At 41.1% G+C, this 19,363-nt stretch overlaps 1 protein-coding gene across 1 annotated transcript in view; it reads right to left on the bottom strand.

The window, feature by feature from the left end:
• Positions 1 to 19,363, bottom strand: part of IQGAP3 (IQ motif containing GTPase activating protein 3) — a 2,364,408-nt gene that overhangs the window by 2,168,534 nt on the left and 176,511 nt on the right. Inside the window, exon 8 of the mRNA XM_044079778.1 lies at positions 12,347 to 12,525. Coding sequence (XP_043935713.1) covers positions 12,347 to 12,525 — 179 coding nt within the window. The remainder of the gene's footprint in view (positions 1 to 12,346; positions 12,526 to 19,363) is intronic.

The following is a 19,363-nucleotide window of genomic DNA, read 5'->3' as shown; positions in this document are numbered from 1 at the left end:
AAAAGCAGGGTTAGTCTGGGTTAGTGCAGGGGCATAGCCATTTTTTATTGAGATACGTTTTGAGATTTTTTTTAAATAGAGGGAGAGAAGTCAGAGATGAGATGTCTGAGGGTAATTTATTCCATACTTTTCCTACTGAGTTGGAGAACAAGCAGTCTCCTGCAGAGTTATTGGGTCTAGTGGTGCTGATCAAAAGTTTTTTAGAAGACCTTAGATGTTTAAGGTTATAATAAGGGGTAATAAGGTTATTGAGTATTGGGGTTTTTGTAGGTTGGTACAGGGTTTTGTGAGCTATTATAAGTTGTTGTAGTTGAATCTGATTGGGAAGCTCAAGCCAACCTAGTTGTCTAAGATTAAGGCAATGATGTGTCCTGAATGGGGATGCGGTAGGCAAATCTAGCAATGTTATTGTAGCATATAACTAGTTTATTGAGATTTTTTTGGAGAGATTGGTATAAATAGGGCAAGCATAAAGTAGAGATCAAATGAGTTCTGGCTAGGGTAATTCTAGTGGCAGGAGTAAGAAAGGGTTTGATTCTGTATAAGCTACCTATTTTTTTTTGTTCACAGATTTTATGGTAGTGTTAATGTGATTTTCAAAATTAAGGTTATTGTCTATAGTAATTCCTAATAATTTTGTGGTGGTGTCTGGAGAAATACTAATACTGTTATTGGAAGTAATAGTGAAATTTAGGGGGATGTGATTTCGTGTTGGTGAAAAGAGTAGTAGCTTAGTTTTCTTGGGGTTGAGTAGGAGGCAGCGTTGTGAGAACCATTGTTCTACTGAGTTAAAGGCTTTTTGGGTAAGAGTCGGAAGTTCAGTTTGAGAGGTAGCTGTGCAGATTATAGTGGAGTCATCTGCATATTGAATACAGGTAGTATGAGGGATAGCTGATTGGAGGTCGTTGATAAAGATGGAAAATAGAAGTGGTCCTAAGATGGAGCCTTAAAATAGAAGTGGTCCTAAGATGGAGCCTTGTGGCACACCTAGAGAGATAGGAAAGGTGGTTAGATAGTGAATTTTTCCAGAGTACCGCTTGTTGGCGGTTTTCAAGGTAAGATTTAAACCAAGTTATGATGTGGGGATCAAGTGAGAGAGAGAAGAGAATGTGCAAGAGTAGTTGGTGATTCACCATGTCAAAGGCTTTGGATAAGTCTATGAATAGTGCTGAAGAGAGACTGTTTTTGTTGCGGTTAGAGTTTATGGTATTGGTGAAAGAGAGCAGTGCAGTGGTAGTACTGTGTGAAGGTCTGAAACCATCCTGACAGTTGGCAAGTAGGTTGTGTTGGAGAAGATGGTTAAGGAGTTGTTTATGGATACATTTTTTAATGATTTTGGCAATAGGGGATAGTAAAGCTATGGGACGATAGTTAGAGAAATCATATATATATATATATATATATATATATATGTGTGTGTGTGTGTGTGTGGGTGTGTATTGATTCACTTGGAATCTTGAAATACCGAAACATCAAATGTCATATGATCGAGACCATATGATCAATGTTTTGGAATATCGAAATTCCAAAACAAAAAAAAAAAAAAAAAAAAACTATACTCTTTCGATGCATTTGGTTTGCTTAAATTATGATGTTGCGTCACGATTACGTGGTGTGCAGATTTTTGAGAAGTTTTGATTAGAACATTTTCAGATATTCACGCATACGCGATTTTGGGTGTTATTGTTTTAATATGAGAGGATATGATGGCTTGGGAGATTAATATTGTTTGGTAAGCGCTAATTTGTAAGAATAAATTTTTATGAGTTATTTTCTGTCGCCAGTTTGACGTTGACAATTTCAGACAGATTGCATTAATGAATGCTTATGTTGCCATTATGCTTGTTGGATAAGCATGCACATGCTAATGGTTTATGGTCAAACAGACTGTTTTAGGAATTGCTTATGAAGGGGCAAAGTGAAGCGTAGCACTTTACGTTCTTATTGAAGTTTATTTAGTGTATGTTTATATTTATTGGTAGTATATATAGTTGCTATGAGGTTGTGGAAAATGCTATTTAAACTGTTTGTAAATGTTGCATGATTTTTAGAATTTATGTCAAAGCACAGCTTAGGCTCGTTGTAGAAGTTAATTATGTGCCACAGTTGATCTGAAAAGTGCTTTTATGGGAGATGAATCATGTGAAATGTGCATATATTTTTTTAACAAAAAATTTTTCAACAAAAATGTATTTATTTATTTATTTTTAACTGTTTACATTAGTAACTATCTGTTTCTAAGGAAATGATGTCACATATGAATGTGCTTTGACTGGTGTGTAGGATTTTAAATTGATGGTAACTGCTCAGTCATTTATGGTCTGAAGAAGCTGTTGTGAAAGCGCTTACCATTGACTGAGTGCACTCTACATTAAACTTGGTTTATTTTATTTTCGAGTCTTCTGAGTCGCTTTTGTATACCGTTGAGGCGTGGAACTATCTGTGGCTTGCATCTCCTGGAAAATACAGATGAAATAGATGCATGGTTGCTATTGCTGATATATATATATATATAGATATTTTATACATATATATATATATATATATATAGATAGATATTATATATATATATATATATATATATATATACATATATATATATATATATATATATATATATATATATATATATATATATATATATATATATATATACACATACACATATATACACACACATACATATATATATATATATATATATATATATATATATATATATATATATATACACACACACACATACTCTCAAGTGTTTGGCATCTTTTATTTAGGATTTTTTTGTTACATTTACTTTAATAGATATATTTAGCCCAACAAAATTTGGTGTTACATGTTATTTAACTTTTAATTTTTAGCTGTTTTTCCCACTTGACACACAAACCAGAAGAAATTCTAATAGACAAAAGTGATCCATGTGGGAGGTTGGCATAATGGTTAAGGTATTTGTCTTATAAACCAAAGGTGCAGGGTTTGATTCTCACACGGGGTAATTGGCTAGGCTTAAAAATAGCCCACAAAGGCAGTTAGCCTAGTACTAACCTATGAATCTATATCAAAAATGTTTCTGAATGTTGGTAGAAAATATTTCTAAGGAATTTTGAAGACTTGTGTGAACTTTTTCTTTTTTTGATACTACAATGAAATGCTTTCAGGAAGTTTTAGGAATTAATGTATAATTTTTAGTTGAACTTTTAGGTTTGTTTAGCATATCCTTTACACAACTTGAAGTAGGGCAGCACTGTGTCAAATATCACACTGGCGTATGGGAGGGGGGCATTTAGCTAGTAAACATGCCAAATGTCATTTACAACAGAACTACCCTAGGAAACCAATCCCATGCTTTTAAACAGGTTTAAAGCAGGTATACTAATGAAAGGGTGAGTTTCTACACTTTATGCTGCTTTTTTAACTACTATGTGGATCGCTTGCATGTGTTTTTAATAAAAAAAGATTCGACTTGAACTAGCTTGTGCTTCCCTACTTTCATTAGTGGATTTATACTTTGGAAAGTTTTTAAGAAAGTATTTCTACCATCTGTTATTAGGTGGGATATTCATTGTATGGTTTTTATTATGTGTCTGAACTTGAAGGAACTCTGGAGAATCTTAATCTTCCACACACAGAAGTTTCCTCATTATTTGGAGGTATAAACCTTCTTACCCAGCCTTTCCACAGTCCTGTTGTCTTTATGAGGAATAAGCTTTGTAAAAAGCAGTAAATGAGATGGTTTATCAGACACAGACACCACAGAGTGGTCAGCTGAAGGACATCTATAAATGAATTTGCAATCCTCAGGCACCCCATAAAACCTATCAGTTTTCTGGGAGGCAGGGGTCTTGGAGTCTGGAGCCTTAGACAATGTAGAAAAGGTGTCCAACAAGGCAGCCAGAACAGGAGGGACAGCAGAAGGTCTGGGAGACTCCATCTGCAGGAGTTCGTAATACCTCTTCTGCACCTCAGAAACATGGGCACAATCCCATTTAAAAAATTCCATCATCCTGGAAATTGTGTCCCTGAAGAAAATCTCCTCAAAGGGAGTGTCAGGACCAGTGGACTCCTCCTAGGAACTATACTCTAAAGCAGAAGGAAGCTGGGATGAATAAGCAAAGGATTCCTCATCTGAATCAGCTTCCTCAGAGGAATCCTGCTCTCTAGGCCTTTTAGGAGCAGCAGAGGACCAAGGTGGGGCAGGAATAGAAACTCCTTGAGGAGGTTTCAAAGCCATAAGGGCATTAAACAAACCCTAAGTGAAATTCTGCCATTCACTCCGAGGGTCCTTAGGAGTAGGATAAACATTTTTTTATTTATTTAACATTTGTTTACTGGGAAAGTTCGACTTGGAACAAAGCAAATTTTCAGCGGGGGCCCAGGGAGAAAAGCTCCAGATGCATGTCTTTGTAATGTGGGAGGAAACCGGAGTACCCGAAGAAAACCCACGTGAACACAGGGAGGACATGCAGACTCCACACAGAAGGCACTCCTGCTGAGGATCGAACCAGAGAACCTCTTGCTGTGAAGCAACAACGCTACTACTGCACTACTGCACTGTCCAGATCCACAGGTTTTGATTTGCGTTTCTTTTTCAAAGGGACATCAGCCCTGTAAAACTTATAAGGCTCAGATGCCAGACACTCCATAATCATAGTTATAACTTCCTCTCTAACAAAAATATGAGCAGTCCACTAGGCCCTTCGGAAATAAGCAGCTGTGGTTCCCCCTAACATAAACAGCAGATGCCTGCAAGGCCTCCAGGGACGCGAGTGCAGATCCATGTTGGCCTCCGAGGTAGTCGCAGCAGAGGAATCCAACGGAGGAGCCAGGCAACCCTCCGGGCTTTCACTACACTCGAGGAGATGTCCTGCAGAAGTAGTACAGAGGAACAATAGGACCTAGACTTCTTGGCCTTCTTGAGTTTCATTTATTCCCCAAAACTGATTTTATCCTCTCCAGGATCACAGTAGAGCCAGAACCCCTTCTCAGTACTTAGTGAGTGTATGGTAGAGGACTTGTCCTGGCAAGGATTGCTGTCCAATGCAACACACACAACATACTCCAATGAGCAGCATGCAGGAGTGCCATTTCAATTACAGCATATCTGCAATGTGGAAGGAAACATACAGCAAAAACCTTCACATTTACAGGGAAGACTTGCAGACGTGCAGATGGAATCAGAGCTCAGAAAAAATGAAGAGCCAAGTACTGTGAAGCAGCACTAACTGCTGCACCACTGTCCCCTTCAGATTAAAATTCAGATACACCAGAGAATACTCAGCTGCTTTCCATCATTTCTTAAAAGATGGAACATAAAAAAATGGCAAAAGCAAAACACTATACAATGGAAAATGCAATTAGGCTACAAACCGTTTCAAAGAGGTGAAGACAGAAGTAAAGCTGCAGTGAGGTTAACATCAAAGTTTATACAGGGTCACTGTCCAGATGATGACAGCGGTGCACCATCCTGTGACAGATGCATTTCACTCCAGGGGAAGATGAAGAGCTGGAGAAATAAAAGCCAGACCTCTAATAGGAGAAGAGGTCTACTTTTTTACTATTTCAAGACTGCTTCCAAAAAGAAAGCTTCCCTCAGGGCTTCAGTGTGACACAGAACATTTCATTTACTTGATAGGCTGAGCTCCACTAAACACAATCAGAAGTCAATCTCTCAATACCAGTCAGCTCCACCGGCATAAAGAGATAAATCTCCATTTATGACTCAGGTGACAAGTTTGATTTGCAGCTCGTGCACCTGATTGAGAGGAATAAGGCAACTTAGCCTACTCACCTCTTATTGAGGTGGGGGGGGGGGGCATATGTCTGAGCACACATTTCATGCTAGAATCACTGATGGTGATCTGCGATTTTGGTCCTGTCCCTTGAAAAAACATCTCCCCACCAATTACACAAATCATATGCAGAAGAATGGCTGTACTTTGCAAAGGCCAGTTTCATGCCAATCATTGAGACCAACAGTGTGTGTGAGAACACAAATCTTAAAGTAAAAACTCCAATCCCCAGTGCAGCAGAAAGTATCACACTTGGCGTACTCAACACCATAGGGCTGTCACCTCACAGAGCAAACAGAAATATAGGGCAGCTGATAGGAACAACTAATCTGTCTGTTGGGATATGTGAGGAAAATAAAAGTAAAAGATTTCTCAATACGACGAGATTAACTGTTCCATAATGGGTCTCACTGGAAAAATACTAGAAGTTTCAGTAAAACACTACTGTTAGATACTTATGGACTCATGCAGCATACTAGAAAACCTGGGTAGGGAAGGGTATTCAGTCATCAGTTCTAGCAGTCACTGTACCCAACTTTGCCATCTAAAATGCTGCAGGTCTTGACAATACGAATAAATACTAATTACAAGGTTATGATGACACATCTGTCAATGACTTCCTGTACAGTGGAATGACCCGGTATAATGGAGGTGGTGTTCTCACTGAGCTGACCACAGAAAATCGTCATAGCAACAATATTAGTAAAAAGCACAGACTGGATAACAGATACAAAAATGGCAACTAGAAAAGCAGCAGTGGTGTTGCTGATTAGCAATGTGCACTCATCAGGCACTAGGCGAAAAGTACAGTTTTGTACCTACCATAAATGTAGATGTCCGATAGGTATGCATCTGCAGTCCTTACATATGGGTTGTCCTGCCTCAGGCAGCCCTTCGGTCGGCCGGATTCCAAAGTCTGGGTCCGGTGTCGGCTGATGTCACCCTTTTCCCCGACGTCAGAGCGCCTGGGGTATAAAAGCGTCAGCCGACACCATCTTCCTCAGTTTTTCTTGCCCCAGATGCCAGGTGCCCTCTAAAGAAGGCTAAATTTTGGAGAAATGAATAAATTCCAATCATGCACAGCAATAAAAAACAAATACACCATAAAAGATAACCCCAGCTAGCTAAAATGAGGGATAGGTACCCAAAGAATACCACAGAGGGGTAGGAGGGAGGGAAAACCTGACTGCAGATGCATACCTATCGGACATCTACATTTATGGTAGGTACAAAACTGTACTATGTCCTTCAAGGATGCATCTGCAGTCCTTACATATGGGTAGAATACCATAGCCAAGCTGGGGGGGTAGGACCTAAGAAAAGGATGGTGTAGCTAACATGCCCTGCAGGACTGCAGTAGCAAAGCCTGCTCTGGCTCTGGAATATAAAGGCAAGTTGTAATGCTTGGAAAATGTATGCACAGAGCTCCATGTAGCAGCTTCTAAAATGTCCTTTGTAGCCACCCCTCTTAAGAAGGCTGTGGAGGTGGCTGTTGCTCTGGTGGAATGAGGTCTGATGTTAGCTGGCACAGCTTTTCCATGAAAAGAGTAACAGAATCGAATGCAATTTCCTATCCATTTTGAAATTGTTTGTTTGGAAATTGCTTTTCCTTGTACACCAGCAGCATATGCTACAAACAGTTGGTCAGTTTTTCTGTAAGTCTTAGTTCTGTCCAAGTAGTAGTGCAACTCTCTGTGAATGTCCAGGGTATGCAGAAGTTTCTCTCCTTTATTTTGTGGATTTGGAAAGAAAGTAGGCAGGTGGATAGCTTGGTTCAGTGAGACCCTGGATACCACCCTTTTGGCATGAATGAAGGATTGGTTCTCAAAGAGACTCTGTCCTGATGGAAAATGAGAAATGGTTGTACTGCCATGAGGGCCTGTAACTCAGATACTCTTCTTGCTGAGGTTATGGCCAGAAGGAAGGCAGTCTTCCAAGACAGGAATTGTAGTTCTGAAGATGCTGCTGGTTCAAAGGGAGGTAGAGTTAATTTTTCCAACATGAAGTTAAGGTCCCATGTAGGCACTGGTGGTTTCCTTGGAGGGTTGATGTTTTTTATCCCTCTTAGAAACTGCCTTAGCAGAGGATGAGAAAATACAGGTGGATCAGTGTTGTACTCTGCTGAAATAGCTGAAGCATGAATTTTTATGGATGAATAAGAAAGGCCATTATGGAGCATTTCAGCCAAGTATTCAAGGATATGTGGAATGCTCATCACTGTCGGATCCTGACCCTTTGCGGTGCTCCAGGTTGGAAATCTTTTCCATTTTGCTGAATATGCCTTTCTTGTGGAAGGTCACGAGCTTCCATGATGATATCCTTTACCCTCTTGGATAGTTTATCCAGGCAAGGAGTCAAGGTATTTTCCAGGCTGTCAGCTGCAAGGTTTTTAGGCTGGAGTGCAGAGTTTTGTAATTGTGCTGTGTCAGAAGAAGTGGCCATTGTGGTAGAGGCCACGGTTTTGTGCGTGACATGCTCTTTAACAGTGGGTACCAGTGTTGTCTTGGTCAGTCCGGATCTATCAGAATCACTTTTGGTTGCTCTGTCCTGATCTTCAGTAAGACCTTGGTCATTAACGGAAGAGGTGGGAATGCATATACTGTTAGAGCATTCCAGCTGAAGGATAGGGCGTCCACTTTCCATGCTTGAGGATGGTATGTCCTTGTGCAGAATTTCTTCAGTTGATGGTTGTGAGGGGGAGGCAAAAAGATCTAGGTCCGGCCTTCCCCATGATTGCGCTATCTGAAGAAAAATGTCTGGATGCAACATCCATTCATGTGGATCCATGGTGTTTCTGCTTAGGCTGTCTGCCAGTACATTGTCCTTTCCTGGTACGAACTGGGAATGCAGCTCTATATTGAGTTTTAGGGAAAGTTCCCAAAGATTCATTGCCAGCCTGCAAAGAGGGTAGGAATGGGTACCTCCTTGCTTGTTTATGTACCACATAACTGTGGTATTGTCTGTCTTTATTAGCAGGTGACCTTGATGCAGGAAATGTTCGAAGGCCTCGATTGAATGTATCACTGCCAGCATTTCCTTTTGGTTGATGTGCAGGCGCAATTCCTTTTGTGTCCATTGCCCTTGAATACATCTGCCCTTCATGTGCGCTCCCCATCCATGGTCTGAGGCGTCCGTTGTAATGGTTTGGCTGATATGTGGCTTGCTGAAAGGCAGACCCATGTTTGACTGGCTTGCTTGTGCCCACCACAGAAATTCCTTTTGAAGGCATGGAATGAGGGGGATCAAAGCTTCTAGGCTGTGACTGTGTTGAGACCATAGACTCCTTAGGTACCATTGTAGTTTCCTCATATGCAGCCTTGCTTGTGGAATCAGAAGAATGCAAGATGCCATGAAACCCAGGGCCTGCAGGATTTTCCTTGCAGTCAGCTGGGTTTGTGTTGTCAGATTTCTGAAATAATCTGGTAATTGTTCTTGTTTTTCTTCTTCTGTGAGAAAAGCCATTTGGGTGTTTGTATCCAGCTTTGCACCCAGAAAAATTATTCGTTGGGATGGAACAAGTCTTGATTTCTGAATGTTGACTGTGTATCCCAAGGCCTGTAGTAGTCAGATGGCATAGTTCAAGTGTTTTACCAATGTTTGTTGGCTGTCCGCTTGTATAAGGCAGTCGTCCAGGTATGGGTATATTTGAATCCCCTGAAGTCTGCAATGTGCAATTACTGATGCCAGGCATTTCGTGAATACTCTGGGCGCAGTAGATAAGCCAAAGGGCAATGCTGAGAATTGATAATGCTCTGAACCTGCAAGAAATCTGAGGTGTCTTCTGCAACTTTGTCTGATAGGGACATGCAGGTATGCCTCTTTGAGGTCTAGAGTTACCAGCCAGGACCCCTTGCCCAGCATGGGAAGGAGTTGCTGTAAGGTCAGCATTTTGAATTTTGGCACGATGAGATAAGTATTCAGTGCGGACAAGTCCAGAATAGGCCTCCATTGCTTTTCTTTTCTTGGAACAAGGAATAGTCTGGAATAAAATCCTTGGCCTTGTTCTGTGTAAGGAACCTTTTCTATTGCCTTCATTTGTAGTAGTTTGGAAATTTGCATGAAAGCCTCTGCCCTTTGATTTGGTGGCAGGTTTGGCATGCCTTGTCTTTTTGGTAATGTATGAAAATGGAATCTGTATCCTTTGTCTGTTATTTGCAGTATCCATTTGTCCTTTGTAATACTGTGCCAATTTTCTGAGAATAAAGATAGCTTTCCGCCCAAAGGTGCTTCCAATTGAGCCCTGGTTGGCGGAGTCAAAGTCAAGTCATTGAGTTTGTCCTTGCGCAGTAGTTGTAGGTCCTGCACTACCTCTCTGGTTAGGAGGCTGCCATTGATGTCCTCTGTAGGAGCCTCGAGCTTGCCCTCTACCTCTGGCACGCCTGTTTTTGCCTCTTTGAAATCTGTCTGTGTCTGGAAAGGACCAATTCTTAGAAGGCCAATTTCTGCTGAATCTTGGTGGTTGGACCTGGAGAAAATCTTTGACTGTTTGTACTGATTTAGCCTTTTCCTCAAATTTCTTTAAGACCTCTTGAGCCGTGGAACCAAATAACTTTTGTTTTTCCAGTGGTGCATCCAGAAGCTTTGCTTTAACATGATCTGGCAGTGTTTGTTCCTTCAGCCAAGCATGTCTACGTATGACTGCACCTGTCATTGCTGACCTACATGAAGCTTCCAATGCATCATAACCACACTGTAAGAAATGGTTGCTAACCTGCTGAGAGTTATGCACCAGATCCTGAAGCGCCTTGCGGTCTAGGGGTTCAGGCGAGGATAGTTTTTTATGCAATTCATCTAACAGATACTCCTGATGCTGTATCATATGGAATTGACAATTTAATGCTCTCAAAGAAAGAGTGGAAGAAGTATACAATTTTTTACCCCATCTCTCTAAAGCCCTGGATTCCCTTTCAGAAGGAAGTGGATTCTTGGCAGTGGTGGTTGTAACCCCTTTAGGGCCCTGGGAAATAGTTTCTGGGTCAGCAGAGTGGCCCTTGTAAAGGTATAGATGTGAGTCCGGGACCCTGTAGTACCTGTCAGGTTTGACAGGAGCCGGAGGAAGGGAGTCAGGGGAAATACTAGACTCAGAGTACACATCTTCTATAACATTTAAAACAGGAGGAATAGCCAAAGGTCTATGCTGAGGTAAATGTAAAAAAGTCCTTAACCTCTTCCTGGAATCAGAGAATTCCTGGCCTTGCCATTTGAAATGCTCTCTCATGGAGTGAAGGGTCTCCCCAAAGGAAAACTCTTCAGGGGGGGAGGCCGAGGGAATAGATTCCTCTGCATCAGAATCCTCGTAGGCGGGAAGGGCCTCCTCCTGGTAGTCTGAAAGGGCAGAGTCATCTGAGGCCTCATCAGAAGACTGGGGATCTGTCTGCTCAACCCTGGGCCTTTTGCCTGGAGGTGGTTGAGAGCCCCTGTCTGGATGTGGCTGAGAGCCCCTGATTAAGGAAATAAGGTCTTCAGCCAAACTTAAAATTTGTGAACCAGTAGTGGATCCCTGAGGAATAGCCTTGGGAGGGAGAGATTTTGGCTGTTTAGCAGCTTTAGCCCATGTAAAGGCCTTAATGGACATGGATACAGGAGGCCTGGCTGCCCCACGTGCTGGAGTAGTTTTATCAACAGAAATGGTGTCGGATATTTCCTGAGCATCGGTTTCAGACGGAAATTCTATGACCGACCTAGTGATGGCCTCTGGTACCGAAGTTACCGGCTGTGCGGTGTCGTCGGTTGGAAGCGGTAGAGATTCGGCTTCAGTAGAGACAGAGACACTCGTGGTAGGCCTAGACGTGGAGTCGGCCGAAACAGAGGACCGCGTGTGTCGGTCCTTATCCTTTCGTTTTTTTGGGTAAATGAGCTGTTGGAAGCTCCGACGGCATGATATAACAGAAATTTTCCCCAAAAAATTCCTCTGTAAACTCTGCCCGACGCCTAAGAGTGCGTTTATTGAAGGAAGCACAGGCTGAACAGGCCGAGATGTCATGGTCTGGGCCTAGGCAGGGTAAGCAGTAAGAGTGGAAATCCTTATGAGGTATTTGTTTCCCACAAGATAAACAATTATTAACTTTAACCATTTGATCTGACATCGGCTGAGGCAAGAAAGAGTCCCCAACGGGGTACTTAGCTTTTTTGAAGACTTTGGTAGCTGAAATCACAGGAGCTGGCCGACCGGCACTTGCAAACTGCTTCTGCTTCGGGCACCTCGCGGCAAGAAAGACTGAGGAAGATGGCGTCGGCTGACGCTTTTATACCCCAGGCGCTCTGACGTCGGGGAAAAGGGCGACATCAGCGGCCGGACCCAGACTTTGGAATCCGGCCGACCGAAGGGCTGCCTGAGGCAGGACAACCCATATGTAAGGACTGCAGATGCATCCTTGAAGGACATCAACTTTCAAGCTTTTGTGTTTCTTCCCATACAAATAATTGAACCAATACCAAATGTTTCTCAATAGAGTTAGACTCTTATTTAACTAACAAGCAATTTCAAAATAAAGGAAAAATATCCAACAACACATCTGTCAATAACAAGTGTAACTAAGTGTATATGTAAAGCAGCTTACCCGATTTCTAGCACTATCAGACTTCTCAGCCTTAGCTTGATAAAGCAGTTCCTGATAAACTGGAGACAATAACTTGTTTATGTTCACTAACATGGCATTTGGATTTAGCAGGGTCAGCAAAGTCTCCTCCACAACTCCTCGTTCGATTGCTTCATTGATCATGATGACTGCTGCATGGACTGTGCAAAAATGCACAATTAGAGATATACAATCATAATTCAAGTTTTCAGAAAAAATATCCTTAAGAAAAGTTACTTAGCAGAATATGCTCACTTTTTAGGCAGGCAAATTACAACACAAATCAGCTCACAATGAAAATGTAATGGACTGGCATTAAAACAAACAGAGAGAACATTAAAATTTAATAAACCACATTACTAAGAGACCACTGCAACTTTGGAAAAGCTCCCAAAAGGAGAGTTTGCAATAGTATCTAATCAGTCTCGAAGTTGCGGCAATAATCCCCCCCACCCACAAAACAGTACAATAAAAATCACATGAACTCAACATCCCCAGGCTCCAGAATCCAGTGGCATATTCTCCCCTAACTGAATCCAGCATAAAATATTTAGACTTTATACAAATGTTCAAAGAATTTCCAAAATATCTCAAATACCTCAATAAGATCTTTCATTTGTTTTTTTGTCATAAGCATTTCGCAACAACTTTTTCTACTTTCTGTTAAGTCTTTCTGCAACAACTTTTTGTGCTTTGGAATCATCAAAACTATTTTCTTAACAGCAACCTTTCTAGATTCATGTGCATCATCCAAATACAGCCTTATTTTCCATTTGGACACCATCTCTCCTCCTCTTTCCATGCGATGCCATTTTCTCTAGAATACTTTAACCTTAGGCAACCCAACTAACAATTTGTATAATTTCTTCCCCATCCCTCTCGTATTTCTATCATATTTTAAATTCCATCTTCATTCTATCCCCCTCCCTAGCTATACCTTCTGAAGAAATGTTTATCTTCCTTAATAAATCCCAAATCATTTCCACTATTCATTTTCTTAAATTCCTCTTTTTAACAAATAAGTAAGATGCACGACTGTCTCATTTTTACTTCACTGCTCTGTATCTTTATCTTAGTCTTTATTGGTGCATGATCTGAAATAGTTTTAAGATGTATTTTTAAGCTTTCAATTAACCAAAAATAACACAGGAACAGGTACTTAAATACCATCGACTTCACAATCAAACAAAGTAAGTACCACAGATGAATGAAAGTAGTCGGCTCAATGATAGAATTCCAAAGTTGGTTTAATAGTCAGTTCAAACACAAACACAATTATACACACAGCGTTTTCGTCCATGTTGCTAAGACTTCATCAGATGCAAACAGTTAATGAACCATCTCATTATATAATCCATTAGCTTAATTGTTCAAGTAATCCACCAATGAAAATACAGTCTATTGTCTCAATAAAGCATTTCATTAATCTCAGATAAAAGAATTAAAAAAGATCAAGTGAAGACTCATCTCGTTTCCTGCAAAACTGAAGACTTTTCTTCCTGAAGGTCCCAAAATATTTGAAGATCTGGACTCAGCCTTGATTTTTGTTAAAAAACATAAAATCCTTTTTTTCTTTCTTCTCTTATCCAGCTCTATCCCTGCAGTGCACACAGGGAGAGAGAAAGTGAAATAACAAATGAAACAAAGTGGAAAAGAGAAGAAAGAAAAAAGGATTTTATGTTTTTTTTAACAAAAGTCAAGGAAGGCTGAGTCCAGATCTTCAAATATTTTGGGACATTTAGGAAGAAAAATCTTCAGTTTTGCAGGAAACAAGAGAAGAGTCTTCACTTGAACTTTTTAAATTCTTTTATCAGAGATTAATGACATGCTTTATTGAGACAATAAACTTTCATTGGTGGATTACTTGAACAATTAAGCTAATGGATTATATAATGAGATGGTTCATTTACTGTTTGCATCTGATGAAGTCTTAGCAACTTAGACGAAAATACTGCGTGTGTAATTGCGTTTATGTGTTTGAATTGACTATTAAACCAGCTTTGGAATTCTATCATTGGAGCAGACTACTTTCCTTCAACTGTGGTACTTATTTTGTTTAATTTTTAAGCTTTCAATTAAATATCCATGGATCCTCTGCAAAGCAACTTCCATCCAGTCTAGCTCACTTATTTTATCTTGAGGAATATATATATATATATATATATATATATATATATATATATATATATATAAATATAAATGTCAGAATTCCTGCAAGTAAATTAGTTTATTTCATTCCAAGTATTCTCCTATACTTCTTCAGAAATCTACCCTCTGTTACTTTCGGTGTCACCTAATACATCCTCCCACTATTGCAAATCAGGTTCCATTCCCCACAAAATATTCCCTGCTAAAAGCCAGTTTCTCACAAAATACTCTTAGGCTCCATTAATAGTTTTAGTTGGAATATAAATATTTGTCAGTGTAATCCTCCTCCACTGCCAATAACCACTTATTAACAAAAAATTACTATCATTGTCTTTTTCTTCTACCACTATTGGAGCCCTTCTCTCAATGTGCATTACAACCATTTTCCTTGTCCCAACACTCTGCTGAAAATCTACTCTGCAGCCTTTTCATTGCCAAAGTCACATGCTCATTTCTATTCAAATAAATCTTTCCTGTAACACTATTTGCATAATACGATGCTTAACATAATTTAGTACTTTTTGCTTTTTGTCTGTACCTGCAACTGCCACTGATATTCCATGATAAAATTATTTATTGACACTTGTTTACTAGTAATGTCTGAATGGGCACAGATGCCCTGTTTCAGTGGAGGCCAGGGGAGACAACTCCAAAGGCAGCAAATTTAATGCAATCAATATCGACAATAACTATTATAATTTTTAAATTGATTATCAGAATGACTGTGTGACAGTTCTTTTGAATACGTTTACAACTTGCAATTTACTTGTAAACAATTGTTTGGCAGGCCGAACTTGTAAAGCAGTTGCTGCTTCACATCTATGAATCCATGGCACATTTTCTAGACCTTGTATTTCAATATAAACAAGCAAGAAACTACACATTTTAAAACCCCATCCCACTTAAACACACAGAACTATGTGTACTTTGCAAAAAAAAAAAAAAAAAAGTTAAGTACTCACCATAACATTCCATGTTTGTAGTCGATCTCACCCTTCATTCTTCCATATGGATTTGGAGCTGATCCACAACTGCAACTCAGCTGATTACAAAGCTCGAAGTCTATAAGTTGGCTTGTGGCAAGGTAGGCATCCCATAATGCACTATTAACAATCTCCAGATCTTGTTTGTTGCTGTCTATAATAGTGATATAAACGTATTTCCACATGAAAAACAAAATATGAAAGGTCTCCAACTCTAAGGAAGATAGACATTATCTTGTCTACAGATCCTCCAAGGATACATGGACGGGGGTAGGCGGGTGGGTTCATAAGAATGAAGGGCGAGATGGACTACAAACATGGAACATTATGGTGAGTACATAACTTCTTTATGTTCTGTAGTCCTATCTCGCCTTCAATCTTACATATGGGACAGTGTCCCTAGCACCTTTTTCTCGGGTGGCTCATGAGAATATACTCTTTAAGAACCGTGGAACCAAAGGAGGCTCTAACCCTGGAGGCCAAGTCCAATTTGCAATGAGTAATAAAGGTATGAGGGGTAGCCCATGTTGTTGCTGCACATATACTGTCCATTGGAATTCTGGCTTGAAAAGTGGCAGATGTGGATATAGATATGATGGAATGAGCTTTAATTTTAAATGAGAGTTCTTTGCCATTAGAAGCGTAAATAAAGGATATGCAATTTGAAATCCAGTTTGATAACGTTATCTTGGAGACCGGCATTCCTTTTCTCATCTCCAAAAAAGATATAAATAATTGGTCTGATCTCCTAAACTCTTTGGTTCTATGCAGCTAGAACCTTGTGTACATCAAGCTGATGAAACTTATATTCCGCTTTGTTTGTATGATTTGGAAAAAAGACTGGCAGTTCACTAGTTTGATTAATATTTGACTGTGAACAAATCTTGGGGACGAAGGAAGGGTTAGTGAGAAGGAAAACTGTCTCTATGGAATATCAAGTAAGGAGTTTCGACATAGTGCTTGCAGCTCTGACACTCTTCTGGCAGACGTAATAGCTACCAGAAAAATGGTCTTCCATGAAAAAACTTTAAATCACAGCAGAAATATCCTAGACCTAGTCATTACCAACATGAGCAACTGGTGTTCCACACCAGAGGTCAAGTCCTCGTTGGTCAGTTCCGACCACAAGCAAATCACCCTAGACATCCACATCCATATGCTAGTGTACAATTTTCTTGGAGAAGGTTTATGAGATGACGTCAAGATATCTTTAACAGCAGGGGAGAAATCATGAAGCCTGACTAGGGATGGAAGTGGAGCAGCCAAGCTGTCAAGTTGAGGGTGTGGAGACAGGGATGGAACGTGCCTGACGTGTGTCCGAAGGTCTGGTACTGGGTCCAGAGTCCATGGATAGTCCAGAAGGTGAGGCCCAAGAAAAGCGAAACAAATCTGACGAGCCCAGAAAGGATTGATGAGAATCATTCTGCTTCCCAAAGTCTTTGCTTTCTGGATAACTTTCGATATTAGCAGAAAGGGAGAAAAAGCATAAAGAAGTCCCGAGGGCCAATTTTGGACAAGTGCGTCTCTCAGTGTCTCCACTGGGGGGGGGGGTAAGGGTGAAGTAGCTGCTGCACTTGATGTTCATTGAGGTGGCAAACAGATCGCAGCAAGGCTGTTCCCATTTGCGGAAAATCTGTTCCGCGACTTTCTGAGTCAGAGACCACTCGTGAGGCATCAAGATTGCCCTGCTGAGCTTGTCGGCTATCACGTTGGTTATCTCCGGGATATGCATTGCAACTAGAAAGCATTGGGAAGATATCACCCACTGTCAAACACGTAGGGCCTCTCGACATAAGGGGTAGGGTCTGGTTCCACCTTGTTTATATACCATACCACTGACATATTGTCTGACTGGACTGCTATTGTCCCTAGAGGAAAAAAGTCGTGAAGTGCTTGCAACGCTAGTAGTACTGTTCTCATCTCTAGAACATTGATAAGCAAGTGAGCTTCGTGTTCTTGCCATGTTCCTTGGACTATCCTTCCTAGATAATGCCCCCCACACCCACAACCGATCTGGGAGGCATCCATGGTCACAGTAGCAACAGGTTGGCGAGGAATGAATGGTCTCCCTATCATTAGTTGATTGGACTGGATCCACCAACGAAGGTCCTTTTTGCAAGATTCCATTATTAAAATGGGATGGAACAGAGGCAGTTGCTGAAGAGACCACTGGGAAAAGAGTAACCATTGTAGAATTCCCATATGTAGTCTGGCTAATGGAACTAGAGAGTTATAGTGGAGGCCATGGTTCCCAGTAGTTTGAGCACTGTCTTCGCTTTGACCTTGTGTTGGGGAAGCAGGCTTATATTTGTTGCCTTAGATTTTGCACTCTGTCTGAAGGAAGGTGAGCCATCATTGCAACTGTGTCTATTTCTGTGCCTATAAAAATCACATATTGAGAGGGCGACAAGACAGACTTTTCCCAATTTATAGTGACGCCTAGCTGAGTACAGACTTAGATGGTTGAATCCCTGGCTTGTAGAAGTAGGTGCCTGGTGGTGGCAGTCAGGTGCAAGTTGTCCAGGTACCGAAACACTTGGAATCCAACACGTCTCAAGTGAGCCGTTACTACCGCCATGCATTTGATGAACACTGTAGGGGGCTGTGGTGAGACCAAATGGCAGAGCACGAAATTGGTAATGACCGGCTCCCAGCCGGAAGCGTAAATGACTCCTTGATGCTCTGTCCATTTTTATATGGTAGTATGCATCCTAGAGGTCTATAGGGCACATCCAATTGTCTTTCCCTAACAGAGGGAGTATAGACTGCAGTGTTACCATTCAGAACTTGGACTTCTTCACTGATTCATTTAACTTGCTGAGATCCAAGATGGGTCTCCAGTCCCCTGTTCATGTTGGCACTAAAAAGAATCTGGAGTAAGTTCCGAATCCTATCTGGTCTGCGGGGACGATTTGGATGACTCTCTTTTGAAGCAACTTTTGGACTTCTATAGTTGCTTGATCCCTGTGATTGGGTGGAACATCTGGGATTCTCTTGGTTAGATGAGGCAGAAAAGAGTAGGGTATGGAGTATCCTCTGGAAATTATCCTTTGTATCCACTTGACTTGTGTGATGTCGTGCCAGGCTTCTGAGTACAAAGAAAGGCGACCCCTGACTGGATCCAGAGAAGCACAGCTAGGCCTCACTTCAGGAGCACTGATAGGGACATCCACGAAAAGAATCGCGTTCACCCTGGTTTTGCGGACCCCTCCCCCACTTCTAGGGGGGATCTTCTACCACTATTTCCTCCTCCTCTGCCTCTGGAGAATGAATCACCTTGTGCGCCTGAGAAAATATCAGATTTCTTGAATCACTTTTTCCCCCCTCTCTGACCTTTAGGGTATAGTCTAAAAGGGACGGAAAAATGTACTCTCACGGCAGAGAGAGTCTTCCCTTCCTGCTCACATCTGGTGAGTGTGTCTTTTACCTTTGGTTCAAACAGAGAGGAACAGTCAAAGGGGCCAGTGGTAAATGTACATTTGAAGGGCTCCGCAAAGTTACACAAGTGCATCCAGGAGCGTCTCCTAAGGGAAACTCCTAAACCCGCTGCCCTCCTCACTCCATCTGCTGCGTAAAATATCAGCCTAATGCAGGAGTTAACAGAGTTTAAGGTGGACAACTGAGCAGCAACCTTCTCAGGGACTCCTTCAGTTAAAGTACCTTAGAGAGCATCTCCCAGCTCTTTTAGGAGATCTCTTTGAAGCTTAGTGAAATGGGTGAGGTAATTCAGCAATCTAAGTGTAAAAGCTGCTGAAGAAAAGATACACTTACCGTATCTGTCCATCGTTCGAGAGACTTTGTTCGGTGGGTGGACAGATAAGAAAGTCTCTGCTAGTTCCTTCTTTGTGGCTGCTGCCACCACCATGGC

This window comes from Protopterus annectens, chromosome 8.part0, assembly GCF_019279795.1.
Source record: "Protopterus annectens isolate FY-2018-M chromosome 8.part0, PAN1.0, whole genome shotgun sequence".
NCBI classification, from domain to species: Eukaryota; Metazoa; Chordata; order Ceratodontiformes; family Protopteridae; genus Protopterus; species Protopterus annectens.
Note: the sequence above shows the minus strand (reverse complement) of the source record. Positions and strands in the feature narration are given on the sequence as shown.